Here is a 21,561-nt window from a genome sequence, read left to right as displayed (position 1 = left end):
CTACAGAGGAAGTCTTTCCAGGTCCAGGAATGTTCTGAGGAAGTGGTATTTATGGCACCCGATATATGCGGTATACTAGCCAGGGATTGGAAAAATCTACATCCCATTCCTACTTATGTTCTTGTTGTCTCCATTGCCCTCTAGCAGTAGTTCCTCTTTGCCTAACTGTACAATTACCCAGCAGGATCTGTTTAACCCCTCAGGTGCCCTGGACGAGCTGGTCTCGCCCTTGGCCATGGTCGCTGTGTGCCGAGCACGAGACCAGCTCGTCTTGCACCCGGCCCACGGGGGAGTGCTAGCACTCCTCCCATGAGCCTCCCACCCTCTCCCCAATGGCAGGGATGGAAGGGAAATTGCTTCCCCTTCCACTCCTGAGACCTCCACCCCCCCAGTGACGTCTGATGACATCAGCGCGCAAATCACGCGCTGACCTCATCAGAGGTCACCTCTGATCACGCCGGAAGCTGTAAAAAGCAATCGGGCAGCAGACATGCCCACTAGACACCAGGGAGTTTATTTTTCTTATATATATGAATAAGGGGAGCGGCCCCTTGGGCAAGGGTTGCTCCCTAGGGTTCAATAGTTTTTAGGCCGATCTGGGCAGAAACCATTAGACGCCAGGGATTGTTTATTATTTATTTTTTTGCAGGAGGGGAGCGACCCCTTAGGCAAGGGTTGCTCCTCTGGGGGGATAATTATTTTTAGGCCATTTCTGCCCCCCTTGGGGGCAGAACAACCTATGTTTATTGGGCTGATGGGGCAGAAACCACTAGATACCAGGGATTTTTTTTTGACAACTTCTCTGAAGGGTCGCTCCCATGGGAGACAGTTTTATTTTAGTCCATTTCTGCCCCCCTTGGGGGAAGATCGGCCTATTTTAATTAGGACGATCTGCCCTCAAGGGGGACAGAAACCACTAGGCACCAGGGATTTTTTTTGTTTGTATTTTTATACAGATGTAGTGTGACCCCTGAAGCAAGGGTCGCGCCCCTGGGGTGGCAATTTTATTTTCGGCCAATTCTGCCCCCCTTGGGGGCAAATCAGCCTTTTTTCTTAGGCCAATCTACCCCAAGGGGGCAGAAACCTCTAGGCACCAGGGATCTTTTTTTTTTCTTCATTTTCATTTAGACGTGTGGAGCGACCCGTTTGGCAAGGGTCGCTCCCCTGGAGGGGGGTATCTTTTGAGGCCATTTCTGCCCTCCTTGGGAGCAGATTGGCCTATGTGTATTAGGCCATCTGCCCCAAGGGGGGCAGAAACCACTAGACACCAGGGATTTTTTATTTTTATTGCGTCAATTTCATGCAAGGGGAGCGACCCCTTAGGCAAAGGTCGCTGCCCTGGGAGGCAAATTTATTTTAGGCCATTTCTGCTCCCCCTTGGGGCAGATTGGCCTATTTTATTAGGCTGATCTGTCCCCAAGGGGTGGCAGAACCCACTAGGCACCAGGGATTTATTTTTTTGTCAATTTCATGCAAGGGGAGCGACCCCTTAGGCATGGGTCGCTCTGCAGGCAGGGGAATTTATTTTAGGCCATTTCAGCCCCCCTTGGGGGCAAATCGGCCTATTTCTATTAGGCCGATCTGCCCCCGGGGGAGCAGAAACCACTTATGCACCAGGGAATGGTGTGTGTGTATGTGTGTGTTTTGTTTGGCGGGCAGCCCCTTGGCAAGGGTCGCTTCCCATGGGGGCACATTATTGTTGGCCATATCTGCCCCCCCTTGGGGTCAGATCGGCCTATTTGTGGAAGGCCCATCTGCCCCCAAGGGGGAGTAGAGACCCCACCAGTGACCAAGGAAGATTTGTTTTTCAAACAAAGATGGTGGGGGTATGGCCATACCCCCACCTCAAATAAATGGAGCCAACTGGCAGATGGGGCAATTACCCCCGATCCACTCGATCCACTCGGGGGGGGGCAGAAAGCCTACTAGATGCCACGGAATAAAAAAAATAAAAAAATTGTGGGTCGTGGCTACCAACCAGTATGGGCATGGTTACGCCCCCACCCCAACTGAAGGGGGTAACAGTCTTTCACCTCTCCCCCGCACACTAAAACATCTTATCCCACGGCAAGCAAGAGGACAATTGATTATTTGGGGTTTTGGTTTTACATCTGGGCCATGAGAGTTTGTCTAACTCTCAAAATCGTCCCACTTGGAATGGTGAGGGCTGCACTTTTTGGACTTTGAGACACTGTCATGTAGAAAAATCCACAATATCTAGACACATCTGAAAACTAAACATCTGGGTGGTGTGCTTCACATGCACTCCACACCATTTTCTTACCCACAATGCCCTGCAAACCTCCAACTTTTCTGGAAATCACATATTTTCCCACATTTTTGTGATGGAACCTTCCGTAATCTTCAGGAATCCACAAAATCCCTACCACCCAGCATTGTCGCATCTATACCGATAACAATTCTGCCCCACTTGTCAGCCTAGAAACGTTTTTTTTTTTCAAACTGCCCTTTGGTTCCCCCTCAATTTCGACATGTTTTTGGCTGTTCCCTGTCACAGGCACTTGGACCACCTACACAAGTGAGGTATCATTTTTACCAGGTGACTGAGGGGAACTTTTGGTGGTTGGAAATTTGTTCCGCTGTGGTGATCTCACACAGAAATGTGGGAAAAATGTGATTTTGTAGCTCAATTTCAGGTTTGCTGAGAATTCTTGGTAAGAAAACACTAGGGGATCCACTCAATTCACACCTCCCTGGACTCCCTCGGGTGTCTAGTTTGCAGAAATGTTTGAGTTTGGTGGGTTTCCCTATATGGCTATATTCCTATATGGCTGGTGAGCCCAGGACCAAAAACACAGGTGCCCCCGTATTGTATTTGATAATTTTGATGTGTCCACATAGGTAGTCATTACAACCTCTGCGGTCTTTTTGAAAGACCGCAGAGGGACCGCCGTGCTGAAGACCGCCAGTGCAGGCGGTTTTCCACTCGGTGAATTATGACTGCTGGCAGCCCTCCGTCCTTTTCCGGACGGAGAGCCGCCAGCAACCATACTGGCGGTAGGCGGGGAAGTGGAGGTTGCTCCACCTCCACTGCCCCGTCAACAGAACATTGCCCCCCGAATCACGTTCCGTGATTCGGCATGGCGGTGTTCTGTTGACGGGGTGCTGGCGGCAGAGCAGCCCCCATGGATCCCGTCCCGGAGGATCAACGGACCAGGTAAGTTGATCGTCCATTAGGGGAGGGGGGTGGGGGGTGTTGTGTGTTGTGTGCGTGCATGGAGGTGTGCATGTGAGTATGTAGAGGGGGTGTGTGAGTGCGTGTATGCATGCGGGGTGTGTTGTGTTTGGAAATGTGTGCGTGTCTGTCTGTATGTATGTCTGAATGGATGTGTGCTTATATGTCTGTGTGTGTGGCTGTTGGCATGTTTGTTGATATGTGTGCGGGTATGTGTGCTGGTGGTGTCTGCATGTGTGTACGGTGTGTGTCTGGGTTGCGATGTTGGGGGTAGGGGTGGGGAGGGGGGTCCTGCCACCTTTGGGGGGGGCAGGGGGGCAGAGGGGTGTGGGGGGAGGGCTTGTGGTGATGGTGGCGGGTGGGGGAGACCCCTATCAGTGCCAGCGAAGGAATTCCCTGGCACTGATAGTGGTTACCGCCATGGATTTCATGGCGGTTCCCAACCCCATGAAATCCATGGTGGTCAGCTGGGTCGTGATACCGCCGGCAGTCTTGTGACAGCCGCCGGGCTGGAGACCCATTCCATTTTTTTTACCGCCAGCCTGTTGGCGGTAAGACCGGCACTTCTCCGCCAACCGCCAGGGTCTTAATGAGGACCATAGTGTTTTGGGGCATTTTCTGTCATGGGCACTAGGCCTACCGACAAAAGTGAGGTACCATTTTTATCAGGAGACTTGGGGGAAGGCTGGGTGGAAGGACATTTGTGGCTCCTCTCAGATTCCAGAACTTTCTGTCACCGAAATGTGAGGAAAAAATGTTTTTTGGGCCAAATTTGGAGGTTTTCAAAGGATTATGGGCAACAGAACCTGGTGAGAGCCCAACAAGTCACCCCATCTTGGATTCCCCTAGGTTTCTAGTTTTCAAAATGCACAGGTTTGATAGGTTTCCCTAGGTGCCGGCTGAGCTACAGATCAAAATCCACAGCTAGGCACTTTCCAAAAAACACATCAGTTTTCAATGTAAAAATGTTGTGTGTCCATATTGCGTTCCTTATCGCGGGCATTAGGCCTACCCACGCAAGTGAGGTACCATTTTATATCAGGAGATTTGGGAGAACACAGAATAGCAGAACAGGTGTTATTGCCCCTTGTCTTTCTCTACATTTTTTCCTTCCAAATGTAAGACAGTGTGTAAAAAAGACGTCCCCTGAATTCAGAGATGTGCAAATAACCACTGCTTCTCAACACCTTATCTTGTTCCCATTTTGGAAATACAAAGGTTTCCTTGATACCTATGTTCACTCTTTGTATTTAACCAAATGAATTGCTGTATGCCAGGTATACAAGGAAAACCCATTGCAAGATGAAGCTCCTTTATTGGTTCTGGGAACCTAGGGTTCTTGATGAACCTACAAGCCCAATATATTCCTGCAACCAGAAGAATCCAGCAGACGTAACAGTATATTACTTTTGAAAATATGACATCGCAGGAGAAGGTTACAGAGTAAAACGTGGATACAAATGGCTTTTTTTTCAACTCAAAGGAAATTTTCGCTGTATTTTGGCTACTTTCTTGGTCTCCTCCAAGGGAACCCACAAACTCTGGGTACCTCTAGAATCCATAGGATGTTGGAAAAAAAGGACGCAAATTTGGCGTGAGTAGCTTATGTGGACAAAACGTTATGAGGGCCTAAGCACAAACTGCCCCAAAGCCATAAAAAGGCCTGGCACCTGAGAGAGAAAAGGCCTGGCAGCAAAGGGGTTAATAGTGAAAGAACCCAGCTGCCATCAGACAGGGCAGTCTTTAGGTCCTTAGTCACTCCCCTTTTTAAATGACCTCTCTTCCCACCTGACAGAGTCAATACTGGTTTTCTTCTCTACTGTCACTAGAGCCTGACTGTCTGGGAGGGTCCTCGGAAAGAAAAGGTTAAGCCCTCCACAGCATCTTCAAGTTAAAACATGTAGTAATAAGTTGTCTTTTGTTTTTCCAACTGTGCCTGTAAACTCTCAAATTCTCAACTTTTGCTGAGTAACATCCATCTGCTTTTTTTGGACGCTGAGGCAGGCTATCATGCTCTGAGCCAGAGTCGTAGTATCTCCCAGCCAAGGATGTGTACTCCAGCCCTAGAAGTGTCATGAGATGCAGAAATGGTTTGAAGCTTGTTCTGCCTCAGACAACTTATATTTGTACAAAACTACTTTTCCAGTGAAGATGGTGATATCACCAGTATGTTGAGTTTTGAAAATTCAGCAGGAAATAAATTTGAAACATTTTTCTAGTGTTGTCCGGTGCAGACAAGGGGTTAATAATCTAATCCTGATCGGCCTATTCAGGGAAAAGTGTATCAAATAAAATTGCTTTTGGGTTTTGTTTCATTTGTGCGAGCACACAGATCGTAATATGTAGTGTGTCTTATTTGTATTTATTAACACCCCTCCTTGTGGGCTTCATGAAAGTATAGAAATAGGCTTTTCCTACTTGACAAATACACTTTTTTTCTGCCATGTTTCATTGCAGTGCATTTAAACTGCAACTCAGCCAGAGCACAGTACGCTCCTGCAGGCACATATTTTTGAGACACATGTGGGTGCCATGGATACACATTGGAGCCAATATATATAATTATTGCTTAAATGCTATAACTACATTTTCTGTCCCATCTACAACAGTCTAACAGGACAGTTAAATTGAGCAATTCAGTGAAACCAATTTACCCGTGCCATCTTAGGACCAGAGCACATGCACTATAGCTCTGAATAGTAGTCTCATTTTACACAGAGTCCTAATGCCATGAAAAATAATGTACATTAAAAGGTGACAAATCTGAGGTGACCACGCAGACGAGGTGAATGTGACAAAATGGAACAATCGAATAATGCATATTGGATATTCCCTTATTGATTATGTTACACCTGGCTCTCTCTGCAGGGTCACCCTAAACCATTTTGTCTTCACCCCTCCTGCTTTGCTAAATTCATTGTTGTTGGGTTTAGGACTCTATGTACTTTAGCACTGCTAACCAGTGCTGAAGAGCGTATGCTCTCTCCCTGAAACTTAGTAAAATTGATCTGCACCTGATTGGCACATTTAATTTACTTGTAAGATCCTTGTATATGGTACTAGCTGTACCCAAGGCCTGTAAATTAAATGCTGCTAGTGGGCCTGCAGCACTCATTGTGCCACTCAATAAAGTGAACTCATGTCTCAAGTCTACCACTATGCCTTTAGTGCAATTTAAACTGCGATTTAGACCTGCCAAAACAAACCTTCTGCCAGGCATAGAGCTTCCTTTTTAATACCTATAAGTTATCCCTGAGGCAGGGCCCAAATGCTCATACAGAAGGTTACCTTGAACTGAAAAGTAGGACATGTTGGTTAAAGTTTTACATGCCCTGCTAGTGAAACCATATATCTAAAGTTGTTTTTCACTACTGTAAGGTCTATCTCTCCCATTAACTAACACTGGGTTACAAACTTTCATTTATTAAGAGGTATTTTTGGATTGGGAGCAGATAGAGATGTTGTGTTTGGAGTCAAATGAATTGGAATTTCAAATCAATGTTAAATTTAAAGTTGGATATTAAATTACAATCCCGAAAACAACACTTTTGGAAAGTTAGCATTTTCTTGTCCTAACTATTTGTGCCTTCTGCAAGTTTCCTGGGTCACATGACTGTGAATGGTCCTGCTTTTGGGGTTTGTGTATTCTTCCCAGACAGTGAGACAAAGGGTGGCTTGCCTCCAGAACACACAAAGGAACCTGGCACCTGTTATTTGTCACCTCAGACTTCATATGGGGTTTAGGGCTGGATTTCCCCACACAAAAGGTTAACCCTAGATATAAATATTGGACCCTCAGAACACATTTTCCAGTTCACTCTTGGGCCTGAACAAGACTTCAGAAGGACTGCCCTGCAGCCAAAGGAATGTCTTCCTGCATGAAGGAGAAATGGACCATCTCATTGAACCCTGGACCTCCTGATGTGACTCCAAGGGCTAGTTGGCTGGCCTTCTATTTTAGATACAGGGACATGACAAGCTCCTGAGGCTTTGAACCCTGCTGATGGTCTCTTTTTGTAGTGAGCCTTAACCCCCCTCCCCCCAACAAGGGGTGCCCCTCAGGTCTTGGTCCCTTGTTAGTGGTGTTAGTTGCACTTTTGCAAAAAACCTGAGGGTCTTATTTACAAATCCCTTAGTGACAGTCCGGAGGCGCACACTGCAGGGCAATATCGACATGGCCACATAAAGCCACCTTGCATGGCTTTTCATGGCTTTGTAGATACGGACTGAGGCAGCGCAGCACAAGTCTCTACATTGCTTCACCCTGCGATAGGGAGGTGTGCCATGGGCATTACAGTAGGTGTTCCCACATAACACCCATGGCATTTGACACAGCACCAGATTTACGAGACTTTGCAAACTTGGGAATGTATCAAAAGCCTATGACTCCCCAGGGGAGGTGTAAGTAAGGCGCAACGTGGAGAAAAATCTTTATTTCTCCTTGTTTTTTATTTTTCTATATGTACTGCATTCTGCAGTACCCATACAAAGAGGAAAACACCTCTCATGATTGTTTTTGTGCAAGAAGGAGTCCCTTCCTGCACGAAAACAATCATCCCTGCAACGCGAACACCCTTGCACCATGGTGAAAAGGTGCCTGCTTTGGCACATGGCAGCCCATTGTGAGCCAGCGCCAGTGAAAAGGACAGGAATGCGTCGTATCTCAGAGACATGGCACATTCCTGCCATTTTCATTTGACGCAGGGCATTACAGGAGGAATCCCTGCAGCACTGCCCTTCGCCAAAACCTCACAAATGAGGCCCCTGTAACATAGAACATTTTCAACCACAAACTGCCGTGAGGACCTACAGCTTAACTGCATTTGTGCCAAGCTACCAGAGGGTTAAGCATAGGTTAATTTAGTGAATTTTTGTGGATCACCCTGACAAAGATGGTGGTTGTTGCCTGAGTAGGGTTTCACCCCCTCAGCCAATAACCCGATTCCTCATACAGTGCAAGCTGTCAGATGGATCGCTATTCATTTTATCTATCACCCAGAAATGACTTTCTGTGGACACAGTTAAAAGTTATTCATCAGGCCTTTTGGCCTTTTAATGTTTACCAGATCAGCTAAGCTAGTTCTAATCACCTTGTTGTGATGGTGTTTCTAAACGGTTTGACTCATTTGTTTCCCCGCAAGACCTTTGTAATTCCAGAGTGGGATCTTAATTTGGTCCTCACTTTCCTCATGCATGCAATTCGAACCCATAAATAGCTGTTCACCGTGTCTTCTGACTAAAGCTCTGCATTTAAGGTTACTGTGACACTGCATTGTCTTGTGAGTGAACTCTAAGCTCTCTCACTGCAGCAGTATTACAACAACTTTTTGCCTACAGTTGTGAGTGCTTTTCATGTTGGGCAATCCATCAGTACTCCAACGTTCTCTGCCCACAGCTTCCCTCGAAAGAGGATGGGGGACTCCATCGGGGAGACCCTAAAAGAACTTTCAGTGTTTGCATTGATCACAACCTAGACCATCGGGTAGACAAACCACTCTTAGTGATGTTCTCTGGTGTACAAAACATGCAAGACAGTGCAGAAATTAGTTTGGCAAAATGGATAGGCCTCCACTATGCACAGCAGAAGAAGAAGCCTCTGGAGGGGTTGCGGGCCCATTTCACAAGTCCAAGGCTACTACCTCTGCCCTGGCCCAAGGAGTGCCTATCCGTGACATCTTGGGGCTGCGACATGGGCATCAGTGCCAACGTTCACAAAGTGCTACTGCCCAAAAGCCAGGTCTTGTGGGATAGGTGCTTGGCTGGTTTGGTGCTGCGTGACTTTTTGAACTGAGGGGGTCATTCTGACCCTGGCGGTCATTGACCACCAGGGCCAATGACCACGGAAGCACCGCCAACAGGCTGGCGGTGCTTCCTGGCCAATTCTGACTGCGGCGGTAAAGCCGCGGTCAGAAAAGGGAAACCGTCGGTTTCCCGCCGGTTTTCCCCTGGCCAAAGGAATCCTCCATGGCGGCGCTGCAAGCAGCGCCGCCATGGGGATTCCGACCCCCTTCCCGCCAGCCTGTTCCTGGCGGTTTACACCGCCAGGAAGAAGCTGGTGGGAACGGGTGTCGTGGGGCCCCCTAACAGGGCCCCAGCAAGATTTTCAGTGTCTGCTTGGCAGACACTGAAAATCGCGACGGGTGCCACTGCACCCGTCGCACCTCAGCAAATCCGCCGGCTCCATTCGGAGCCAGCTTCATCTTTGCTGGGGCTTTCCCGCTGGGCCGGCGGGCGATCTTTTGCAGATCACCCGCCGGCCCAGCGGGAAAGTCGGAATGCCCCCCGTGGTCATCTGGCCGCGGGTGGTGTTTGGACGGTTTCCGCCCGGCGGGCGCCGGGGTCGGAATGACCCCCTGAGTCTTTCCACAGATAGATTACCTTGGGAGGTACTGCTTTGGTATCCATTTGATAGGTGAAGATTCTGTGGTTAGAAGTATCCATCAGAAGAACAAGTTACTTACTTTTGGTAATGCTCTTCCTGGCGGATACTCTCGCTACAGATTCCTCACGGCTCTCCTGCTTCCTGTTCTATGAAATGGTATCCTTTCCAATCTAAATAATCCCAATCTGGTCATCTGCACCCTTTTTGTTGCTTAATTTTGTTGGGCTCCGTGTCCGACAATGTGGATGGAGTGAAGAAAGAACTGATGTCAGTTTTTAGGGGTGGTGCTTCATTTGTCACTTTTGGGGCAGAAAGAAGCTGGCACAGAGCTCCATGCTGCCAATTACAGGTGTGCAGGAAGAATGCTGTTAAATCTTCTGCAAACAGTCTGGCACTAGTAAATAGTCTAAAGATTAGGAATCTGTGGCTAGATAGAGTATCCTCCAGAAAGCACATTACTTATTTTGTATAACTTTTTCTTTGAGTAGTTCGATATTGAATCCAGAATCTGGTACTAGAGTTATCCTACAACCAGCTTGTCAGATTTTGTTCGTATGCTTACCCACATGAAGGATTGTCATATGAGAACCCTAGAAAATTGTTTAAATGTAGGCTAAGTAATATGGTACACTGATTAAGGAGCAGATTTACCTTTACCACAAGTGGATGTTGTATCTTATTTCTGCTTTTCTCCAAAACGTAGATACTGATGGGTCTCCTACGTGGACTAGGTGTGTAAAACAGGCCTCAGGCGCCTACCTTTAAATGCCTTGGCCTTGTCTTTTCCTAAACTTTTTAATCCAACAGACTGAGTCCGTAGTCTAGTCGGACACTAAGGGACTGATTTAGAGTTTGGGGGATGAGTCACGTAAGTGATATCCCGTCTGCTGTATTATGATTCACATAGGATATAATGGGATCGTAATACAGTGGATGGGATATCCATCACATTTGTAATGGAGTGACCCATCCGCCAAACTCTAAATCAGGCCCTAAATCAGCTCCCATAGATAACGTCAAAGACGTACTAGGCTTATTAAAAGTCAACCAAAATTGTTATTGTTAGCAACATAATTGATCATCACATAACAATCTAAATCAAATAGTGCACCTACTTTTTAGGACTGGCACAATAAAATGATAATCATTTTATATAAAAACTAAATCCCTGTATGGACCTCAAATGAACAGGTTGATATTTCAAGAAACAAATGTACAGTCCTATAAGTAACTACTTATGAACCCACAATTAATGTGATATTGTGATCATGTACTATGTATGTCTTGGTGATTTAAATATATTATAAAAATATTTATAGAAGATTTGCTTATATGTTATGCAACTTTTGTACAAATACACTTCCCAAGTGTAATCTGTATTACCTAGAGCTGTAATAGTGATCAAATTGAGTTGTCCATTCATCACCATCTTTATTTAGTTGTAGGTCGATCATAGGTTCCACAAAGATGTAAATTGGCAAATATTCTTGATTCTCACACATTCAAAAATATCACTTGTCAAAGGCTATCAAAAAGTATCTTCAATAGTCAATCTTTTAGTTTCACTGTAGAAGGGCAGAGATTTAAAACGAGGGTGATAAAATTCAGGAAACTCCGTGCCAAATGCAACCCACTCAACATGTTCATCACAATCCCTCATCTCAAACTCTCATCTCAGAAGTCCTAGCCAACCTCATTCAGACTCTGAAATTTGAATCCATCACATCTATCATATTCCCAGCATAATTAATTCTAAAAGAAATCTGAGGAAAACCTCTGACCTGTCTTTTCAACAGATTTACAGCTTTCCTCACCCAAGGCCTCTTGCTGCACTTTCTTAAGGAAGGGCAAATCCTCTCTATACTAAATAAGTGCAACTTGAATGCAGATGATGGAGCTCAGTTCCACCTAGTCACCCACCTTCCCTTTCTGAGGAAAATTATGGAAACAATGACCTAAAGCCAGCACCACAAGAAAATTGCAGGACTACCATAGATATCAAGCCACCATGTAGCACAGATACAATCACCAACCATGGAATTGACAATGCATTCCAAAGTGCTTACAATGTGTCCTCTGTCTCTGCTAGCGCAGGTATTTTAATAAAAATCTTTCATGAGTGTTCATGCATTCTGAGTATAGGATTTGCATAGAAAATGTAATAACATAGAAAAAAAATGTACGCATTTGAAAATGTGATCACGATGAGTGGCCACCAATGTTCACGAAGTGTACTTATTAATAGTTTAGCAATATGAAATGTTGAGTACATGTTTGACTAATGTAGTCACATAAAGGATTAAGTATTACGTATTAGCTTTATTAATTGTAGGCCTTAACTTAGCGGAGGTCTTGGCCTAGTTGCCTGGCCTCATGTCAAGCTGTAATTCTTAGCATTTAATAAGATGGCTGCCCATGAGTGTTAAACTGTGATTTTCCATTGTATTGGGTAAATGTGCTCATAGCTAAAAGTCTTTCTCATGAGAACCGACTGCTAGAAGATGCTGTTCTTGTTAAATGTAACAAAATGGGTGTAATGTGTGTAAGACTGACTTTCTCAGGAGGAGAACAATGGAGACACTGACTGGAATATGAGCTGCAACAATATTGTTACCTGACGAGTCGGATGATGACATTGCAGGAGAAGCCAATCAGCTACATGTGAACGGAACAGTGGTAGAATTCATAGATTTGAAGTTTTAGTTTTATTGGACAAAGTGTGAACGGGCAATCCCTTGACCAATAGGGACTTGGGAAATAGTTTGCGGGAATTTAACTTAACAGGACTGCACTGAAAAGAAGCTAGCATACCTTTGCGCACGTTTGCCATTGTGCAGAAGCCATTCTCTCTATTCTTCTTGAGGGTTTACCTCTATTCTTTCAAGTTACTTAAAGACTTGGCGTTTCTGAACTTTGATAATGAATCCTGATGATTTGCAAACCGGACTGATGTCCTGATGACGAAGACTGTCTTAGCTTGGTGATCCAATTGAGGAGAGGTATTATTGCACCCATGTGTATGCTATACCTAATTGCTTTTTCTTCCTAGGTAGAGCCATAGTTAGATGTTTGCTGAATCTAGATGTATGTGATCTCGTTTGCGCAACTGTTCTTGTTATTAATTTGTACTGTAACCTTAGAATGTGTAGTAGTTCAAGCTTTGATTAGATTACGTTTCTTTCATCGCTTTGGACAGCCAGTGTTTTTTCTGTATGTGTATCATTTGATTTTGAGATTAACTTACGTGACTTTGAGCATTGTTAATATAGGGAAATAAATATTCTAACTTTTACTAAAAGGGGTGGTTATTCATGACTGAAAGGTCATGTGTGTGACAGTTACTGACTCCAATGATTATTAATGTCATTGATTATCATTGATTGTTGATGTTCTCGATTGATCATTGATTATTGGTCTGCCTGTACCGGATCTATGGTTGGAGCATCTCAATTGCGAGTCAAAAGGTTCATCGACCTATTCGCATACCCTTGTAAGTTTACTTATTAAGGTCAGACGCGCTAACATATCTGTGGTCAGACTCTACAAAGATGTCAGCACAGTTGAGCACCAAGCCCTTGTCAGCATAATCTCTAGCAGAATGGGCTTTAAAAGACATATAAACAGATATTGAAGTGATTAAAGTCACATCTAACAAATGGATATCTCTTCATCACAACACTCCTAGCAGATGTTTGACATCCCTACATTGGTTACTGATTAAGAAGAGGATTATTTTTAAAACACTCTGTCTTACTCACAAAGCATTGCAGTCGGAGGGTTGTGACTATTTGAAGTCCACTCTGCAATTTTATCAACCGACGAGACATCTGAGATCCTCTTCCAAATATATGATTACGGTGCCTTGTTGCAATAAGGCTAGGTGGGGAGACCGTGCTTTTACGGTGGAAGCGGCTAGGCTCTGGAATGCCCTGCCTCTTACGCTCCGTCAAATGGCGACTCATTTTTCCTTTAGGAAAAGCCTTAAAACCTGTCCTTTTTTGTAAATTAGGTATTCTTGTGGGTAGCTTGTGTGATTTCGCTCTGTCCTCAGTTTGATTAGCGCTTCGATGCTTTCGCCGGAATGCGCTCTATAAATGAACCAATACAATATAATACAATACATGTGGCATACCCTAATGCTCAGTATTCTTTCTGCTGATCTCCAACTTCTGCATAGATCCTCTCTGAGTCCTTGAGGCTGATTGGACATTAAAATACATCAATACGCCAATGACACCCAACTGTATCAGAAGACATAGGGGGTCATTACAAACTCGGCGGTCTTGGAAAAGACCGCCGAGGCTGCGGGAGACAGAATACCGCCATTGCTGGTGGTATTCCTGGTTCCCTATTATGACTTTTCCGCTGGCCCAGTGGAAAAGTCACATCAACATTGCTGCCGGCTCGTAATAGAGCCGGCGGCAATGCTGATGTGCAGCGGGTGCAGTAGCACCCGTCGCGCATTTCACTGCCCAAAACTCGGGCAGTGAAATGCGCGACGGGACTATGGCTGGGGGCCCCTGCACTGCCCATGCCAAGTGCATGGGCAGTGCAGGGGCCCCCAGGGGCACCCCAAGTCCCCTTACCGCCAGCCTTTCCATGGCGGTGTTTACCGCCACGGACAGGCTGGCGGTCGGGGACTCAAAATCCCCTGGGCAGCGGTGCTTGCACCGCTGCCCTGGGGATTATAACCGCCAGGCGGAAGCCTGGCGGTATAGTGGAGGGGCCGGCGGTATGGCCGTGGCTATTGCGCCACGGTCATAATAGCTGGCAGAACACCGCCAGCCTGTTGGCGGTGTTAGCGCCAGCTTACCGCCGGCCGCCAGGGTCGTAATGACCCCCATAATGCCTATGTGATGTTTATTGTTTAAAGAAATGTCTAACCACTGTCCAAGTCTCAATGGCTTAAGCTTTCTCCAAGCTAAACTCTTAAAACCTACTTTAACCTCACCACATCATAGACTAAGACTGGCTTTCATCAATACATCTAGAGGTTTGCACCCCACTTACTAACACTGCCAAGTTGCTTGTATTCCATGTTGCCACCTCCCAACTATTGCTGCTTCAAAAACAAAACTACGCTTTTTTCTTCTGGAAGAAGACTTCACAACTCCAACACAAGTTCAGGGGCTTCTTTACAAAGCAACACTGTGCAGACTGACGTGTCCCAGCTCACCCTTCTAAAAAAGTGTCCTGAACACAACAGCCCAACCAATCTTGGACATCTGTAAGCTTAATAGTATCACATTTACTGTCCTCCTGGGGACTCTACTTGTTCCCCCTGCCCACCCATATAAATTTCCAGATACATTGTAAGATATACTGCATCATGTACCCCTTGGCTTCTACTTACATAACATTCAGAATCAGAATCTCCAGAGAAATTTGAAGTGTCTGGAGCGCCATCATCACAAGATTGTAAAGAAGGAGATGCAAGAACGGGAAAACTTGACAGCAGACCTTCTCCTTCTCTGATCTGAGACTCTCAAACACGACTCCAGATTCAGCAACTCTTGTCTCTTCTCTTCCACAAGAAGATGACAAGACATATCTTTTCACAGCTTTTCCACATAGACCACCCCTTTTTACTTTCAAACCCTGTTGAACACACTTATCTACTGCATCCCATCTCTGGTTCCTGCCAATTACCTTGTGACCTTCTTGTTTTAAATATAGTGCGTTGTTATTATTTCCTAGCTAGTTTCATGCCCTATAAATCCTATATATACATGCACTGCAACAGTACTCAGCTGGTTCACAACAGTACACATTGATAGGCTCCTCCAAATTACATCCACTTCCCACCCAATACAGAACCCTCTAAGTTTCCATCTTTGTCACCATGATCTTTACTTTCTGCATGTCCAATATAGGTCCAGTGTGGTCAGATTTCCAATATATCCTTTTAAGATAAATACACCTTTGCAGTCAGTTGAAAAGGGTCTGAACAAGAAAGCCCTTAACACTTGGTATACATTGAGCCATTGAGAACATCAAACCTTTCCTCCCAGCATATGCCTTTCAGTCCCCAGTTCAGTCTAGAGGTGAGTCTGGACACACTGGTGTCCGGACCTCTATGTTCACTCCCTTGAAGGTTGTGCTCCATGCAACGACCTGACTCATTACATGATCGTGTAATTACAACAGACTTCAACCCTTCTTCAAGGATCTTTCCTAGCTATCCCTCTTGACATACATTTCAACCAAGACCAATTTCCACAAATACATGAAGAGTGTGTCAGCATGGATAAAGGACAATCGCCTAAAGCCAAACACATCAAGACAGAAGTTCTCATCTCTGGCTAACACTTAGGCTTCTGGAACGATTCCTGGTGGACAGCAGAACTAGGCCCAACCCCACACTGAAAGTCTATGCCTGCAACCTCATCATCATCCTAGACAGAAAACTCTCCATGAGACGTCAAGTCAAATCCATCACCTCAGCCTGCTTCCACACGCTTTGCATGTTGAGAAAAATGTTAAAGTGGCTCCCCATCAAAACAAGAAAGACAGTTATTCATGCTCTCATTACAAGCTGGCTTGATGACGGCAACACACTCTATGCAGGCACCACCACCGAACTCATGCAAAGGCCCCAATCAATACAAAATGCTGCTGTCAGACTGGTTTTTAACATGCCCAGGAGAGCCCACATATCCCAGCACCTTAAAGACCTCCACTGGCTTCCGTTCCAGAAGTGATGCTACTTCAAGCTCCTCACCACACTGTTGTATAGCCATTTTAGTCATAGCTTCATACACGTTATTTTAACATACTAGGCCTGCCGCTGTGCACTTTAACCTTGATATATTTTATTCGGCTTTGTTTTAATATTTTTATAATAGCAATTTTTACGGTCTTGTTTTATTTCTCTCCATCCAACTGTTTTTGCCTAGGCCAGCACTCTGTTCTCAAACAAGACATTCTTGCTCACTCTGTGCTTCTTCCAAGGCTGCAGCAAGATAGGTTGCTGGTGAACGTGGTATAAGTTTAGTCTCTGACATTCATAGAAAATACACATCCTTACGTAGGGACATTTTCTCAGAACATCATGGGGGTTATTCTAACTTTGGAGGAGTGTTAATCCGTCCTAAAAGTGACGGTAAAGTGACGGATATACCACCAGCCGTATTACGAGTTCCATAGGATATAATGGACTCGTAATACGGCTGGTGGTAAATCCGTCACTTTTCCGTCACTTTTGGGACGGATTAACACCTCCTCCAAAGTTAGAATAACCCCCCATCTGTTTTATTATAAAAACACTTCCCTGTCCCTTACACGTTAGAAGGAGATTCAAGCCAGAGAACCACAACTGTACGCTGATTGCCAAAGGCTTCGCTACAGCTGTTTTGCAGACTTCAGGCCTTTGCTCAGGTATGGGGGATGATGTATCCCCAGGGGAACCTGAAAGGCAGAATTAGAGCTTAACACGCTGTGCTCTATCATAGCTTAAGTAGGAATTAGTCTGTTGACTCTCGTGACAATATGGTAGCATTATTTTGTGTTTTACTCTCCTGGTTATTGCAGTCCACGCTTTGCTATTTAAGATGCAGTTGCTTTATTAAAGCATTATTGAAATATACACGGCCTCTGTTTGTCATTGTGTATGTGAGACTAATGTAACTGATAGAAACGGATGAGACCTGAGTGACCACGGCTTGCCGGAGAAATCTGTTATGTCATGCGCTCGGCTGCCCAATCATCCCTGCCCTGGGGTGGAGATGAGGCACTACTAGTTAGCTGGAGCAGAACCCGGATTGGAGCGACAGGTGTCACCTGTAGTGGGTTGGAATCAGTCTCCCACACCGCAGGTGATTCTGCCACTCAAAATCTAGTAGTCTCATTAAAATAATGAGAGCCTAAGCGACACACTACAAAGACCTCCATCACCCAGGACCCGCCTACCTTAACCAAAACCTGCACTTCCACCATCCAGCAGGAACCTTTGCTCTGCACACCTGGCCCTCACACAGATCCCTTGCACACGCCGCCGCCGTACCCGAGGACGCTCCTTCTCCCATCCTGCTGCGACAAGCCGCACTTTACAAATACTTGATTGATTGATTGATACATTAAGTTTAAATGCCTTTACATTATTTACCCATACAACAACATTGGACAACCTAGCAAAAAAAAAAACTTAATCCTCTGGTGGTACCTGTACAGCACAAACATGATGAAATTAAAGATCAAAGCAATTAAAGAAGTAATAACAAAACAAGCCTTTACCTTCCTAACATCTCTGTTATCCAAGTATTACCCGTACTATTCTGCCCTTTGGGAAGGCCAGAAGAAAAGCCTCCTTTTCTTTCAATCCTACCATTACACCTTGTTCCCATGCACGAATCAATATGCTCTCTCTTGTCCCCTCATTCCATGTGTAAATTTGAATGAATCTTCTATTTGCACTCTTGACGTCATCACAACCTTTTCTAAATGCCTGTCCCTGCTCCTGTAAAATACACTCATAGGCATGCATCCTTTGTGCTATGCAATGTTTGCTATTGCCCCATGGACTAGGGCTTACGTTACTTACATTTCCAAAATAACATAACATATACATGCTAAATTCTACAGATGGAGGGTCCCTGTTAAATTAAGGCAGCTCATGCAGCAAAAAAATGATTGATGACCTTTTATAAAAAATTGTTCTCCTACTCATCTGGAAAATACGTATTTCTTTTATGCAACTATTTTTCTATTCTGCCACAGTTGTCCAAGTCATAACTTACGGGCAAATGGAGTTACAATGCACGCCAATGAATATGGGAGTGCTGAAATGATGGCGGTGTAACTTGGCCATGGAAAAGATGGCCACCTTGTGAGGAAGCTGTGTGGGCCAATATTTCCCTGATCCCTTTGAAGGGGGATGCGTCTCTGCACAAGCAGGATGGTGCTTCCGGAGCTGTTGGGTGGTAGAGTAGCTCCCTATCACTGTGTGGTAGGAGGATCTTCCTGTACCCTAAGCCATTCCACTGACTTACCTGGACCTTGAGACCTGCAGCCCACATTGGCGCAGCTGCACTACAGAGATGCGCTAGAGCAGTGTTCCTTACCCGCAACTTTGATTTGAAGCTAGTACCCAGCTAGGAAAGTGGAGTCACCCTGACTGGTCCAATGGGGTCATAGATGCTGATGTGAGTACTATGCACCCATGGAAGGAGGTAGAGGTCTTTAGTGACTGCCTTACCACATACCAACGTGAGTGCAGTACAGGGGAAGTCTGTCACCAACACTTCCCGTGCTGAGCATGAAATGGTGCCAAGGTGGGCCGCAGAAAGAACAGAGCATTACTCTTGACTTGAATGCAATATTCTGTTAGTTGTTGTGCCGGCATTGATCCTGGTGATACCATCTTACATTTCCCATGGGAGTCTTTGGCTGCCCGTGCACTTCTGTGTAGCCCTGGCAACCATGATATTGTTGGCAATCTTCCCACGGGGCTGACCACTCTAAAAAAAGACTCTATAGTGCACTCGCCAGTGTTTGGCCTGTAAGGGATGTTTGATGCTGCCTTTAGGTACTATTGATTTCTCCTTGTGGTCCGCTGCTGGGCCCTCTCTACTAGTCAGTTGTCACCTGAAGATAAGCCACCTTGGGCTAACTAAGGACTTGGCCTAGGGTCAAGTTGCCACAGCACTAATCACCTTCCTAAATGACTATTGATCCTTTTTGGACAGGGACCCTGACGTTTATGTTGCCCTTGTTGTCCTTTCATCATTGACTACTGAATTGGGCCTTATCTTGAACATCACATATATCTTTGCCAGACTCTGTCCTCCGGTTATTGTTGTATGACACTCTCTTGGGTAGAAACAAATGTCACAGATCACCAATCTGGAGATCATTATGAAAGTGATGGTTGACTTGGTCATATCCATAGTGGAACACGTGATCTGGTGATGTCGGCTGAGGTGAAGTCACCAAGTGTTATACTGTTCCTTAACTCACACATCATAGAACACTTTCATCATGTAATCACTCACCAGGAAGTTCTCCTTTGCCCCCGCATTTGAAACATTCCATACCCTTGGTTGCTCATGCACTGGCAGGTCAAGCAAGAGGTAGACAAGGTAGGGCTGAACAATATAATTGAACAAGTCAAGATCCCTACTCAATGGGATAACACCCTTGGCAACCAGAGCTTTTAATTCTCATGAGTTCATGCTGCCTCTCAATGTGATCTTTAATGTGTCTGCCTACATTGTTATGGCTGTCATTGTAGACACTGCCCTATGGGCACTTGTCTTCATCCTCCAACAGCATTCCACGCATGACTTTTTATCTCTCTTATGGGGTTTCTTCCTAATAATATTCCTTCTGCTTTGTTTGTAATATTAGCTCTATGGGGGTCTTCCAATGCTTCCTCATCCTCTCACTTTTTCACGTTTTATTCATGTATTTATATGTTCTAGATTAATGTCTACCATATCCCTACAGATGCCACAATGTTTGCCCCAGTTATAATATCCTTTCTTGGGCTTGTGGCCCTCAGACTATAATCCATTAGCTAGTAACCCCTGCCTTATTTGGGAGAGGTTTAGGTGCATGGTGCCCATTCCTCAGCCAACCCCACCCTGCTAACCACCCTTTCCCTTCACACTCCCTCTTGAGCTTTCTGAGTATATTTCCAACCGTCCCCTATGACATGAATCCTCTCCCCAAATAAGTGTAGGATCACTCCATGAGCCGTCATCGCTGCAGAACTGCTGAGGCAGCAATTCTGACACACTTTGGTCAGAACGGACTTTTCCAACTTTGGCAATATATGAACATGAATACGTTTTTGAAGAAAATCTCATGGATTTCAGAAATCATAACTGCATCTGTTCAGATCTCCGAGCTGTCATAGCTTTATTTGAAACATTTGTGCTTCTGCCCAGGAGGTGGTATGAGATGTTAACTCTTCTGGATGTTGAGCTGCTAACTGTGCATGAAATCTAACCTGAAGGTTGCACCAGACAAAAGCATGGCCCCATACTCCCAGGCACCAATGAAGATTGCTTTGAATTGTTTTATCAAAATATTTCTAAAGTAGTTTTCATCTTTTTTTTCAGATATGATCTCCTGCACAAAATGTCCAGACAGTGAGTGGTCCAATGAAGGACAAGATCAATGCATTGAAAAGGTATTGGAATTTCTAACATTTGAGGAGCCATTGGGTATAACACTCTCAATCTCTGCCTCCTCAATGACCTTCTTCACAGCTTCTGTGCTTCTAATTTTCATCAAGTACCAAAATACTCCTATTGTCAAGGCCAACAACCGTGGGCTCAGTTACCTGCTCCTCCTCACCCTTATGCTCTGCTTTCTCTGTTCCTTCATTTTCATCGGCCGTCCCAAGAGGCTCACCTGCATGCTGAGGCAGACAGTCTTTGGGGTCATTTTTTCCATCAGTGTCTCTTGTATTCTGGCAAAAACTGTGATTGTTTTTCTTGCCTTCATGGCAACAAACCCAAGAAGCTCTGCAAGAAAGTGGTTAGGATTAAAGACACCAGTCTGTATTGTCTTATTCTGCTCCTTGGTCCAAACTCTAATCTGTGTTGTTTGGATAATTATTTCTCCCCCTTATCCAGAATTGAACAAAGTGTCTTATATTAACAAGGTCATTTTTGAATGCAATGAAGGAGACCCCATCTTCTTCAATTGCATGCTGGGATACATGGGCCTTCTCGCCACAGTCAGCTTTGTAGTGGCCTTTCTCTCAAGGAATCTGCCTGGAAGCTTCAACGAGGCCAAGCTGATCACCTTCAGTATGCTGGTTTTTGTCAGTGTGTGGCTCTCCTTTATCCCAGCCTACCTGAGCACACGGGGGAAATACACTGTTGCCGTTGAGGTGTTTGCCATCCTCTGCTCCAGTGCTGGACTGCTGGGGTGTATTTTCTTTCCAAAGTGCTTTATCATTCTTTTAAGGCCTGATATGAATTCAAAACAGTGTGTTGTTGGCAAAGTACACTTTGGTAATAAAAGAGTTGAATGA

At 45.1% G+C, this 21,561-nt stretch overlaps 1 protein-coding gene across 1 annotated transcript in view; it reads left to right on the top strand.

Moving 5' to 3' along the window:
* The window catches only part of LOC138249312 (extracellular calcium-sensing receptor-like), a 111,343-nt gene extending 89,782 nt beyond the window's left edge, over positions 1 to 21,561 (top strand). The window contains exon 6 of the mRNA XM_069203270.1: positions 20,639 to 21,561. Within this exon, the coding sequence (XP_069059371.1) occupies positions 20,639 to 21,561 (923 nt within the window). The remainder of the gene's footprint in view (positions 1 to 20,638) is intronic.

The sequence above is a fragment of the Pleurodeles waltl genome, chromosome 8 (genome assembly GCF_031143425.1).
Source record: "Pleurodeles waltl isolate 20211129_DDA chromosome 8, aPleWal1.hap1.20221129, whole genome shotgun sequence".
In the NCBI taxonomy this organism is placed as follows: domain Eukaryota; kingdom Metazoa; phylum Chordata; class Amphibia; order Caudata; family Salamandridae; genus Pleurodeles; species Pleurodeles waltl.
The sequence above is the reverse complement of the archived record's forward strand: the minus strand, read 5'-3'. Positions and strand labels throughout refer to the sequence as shown.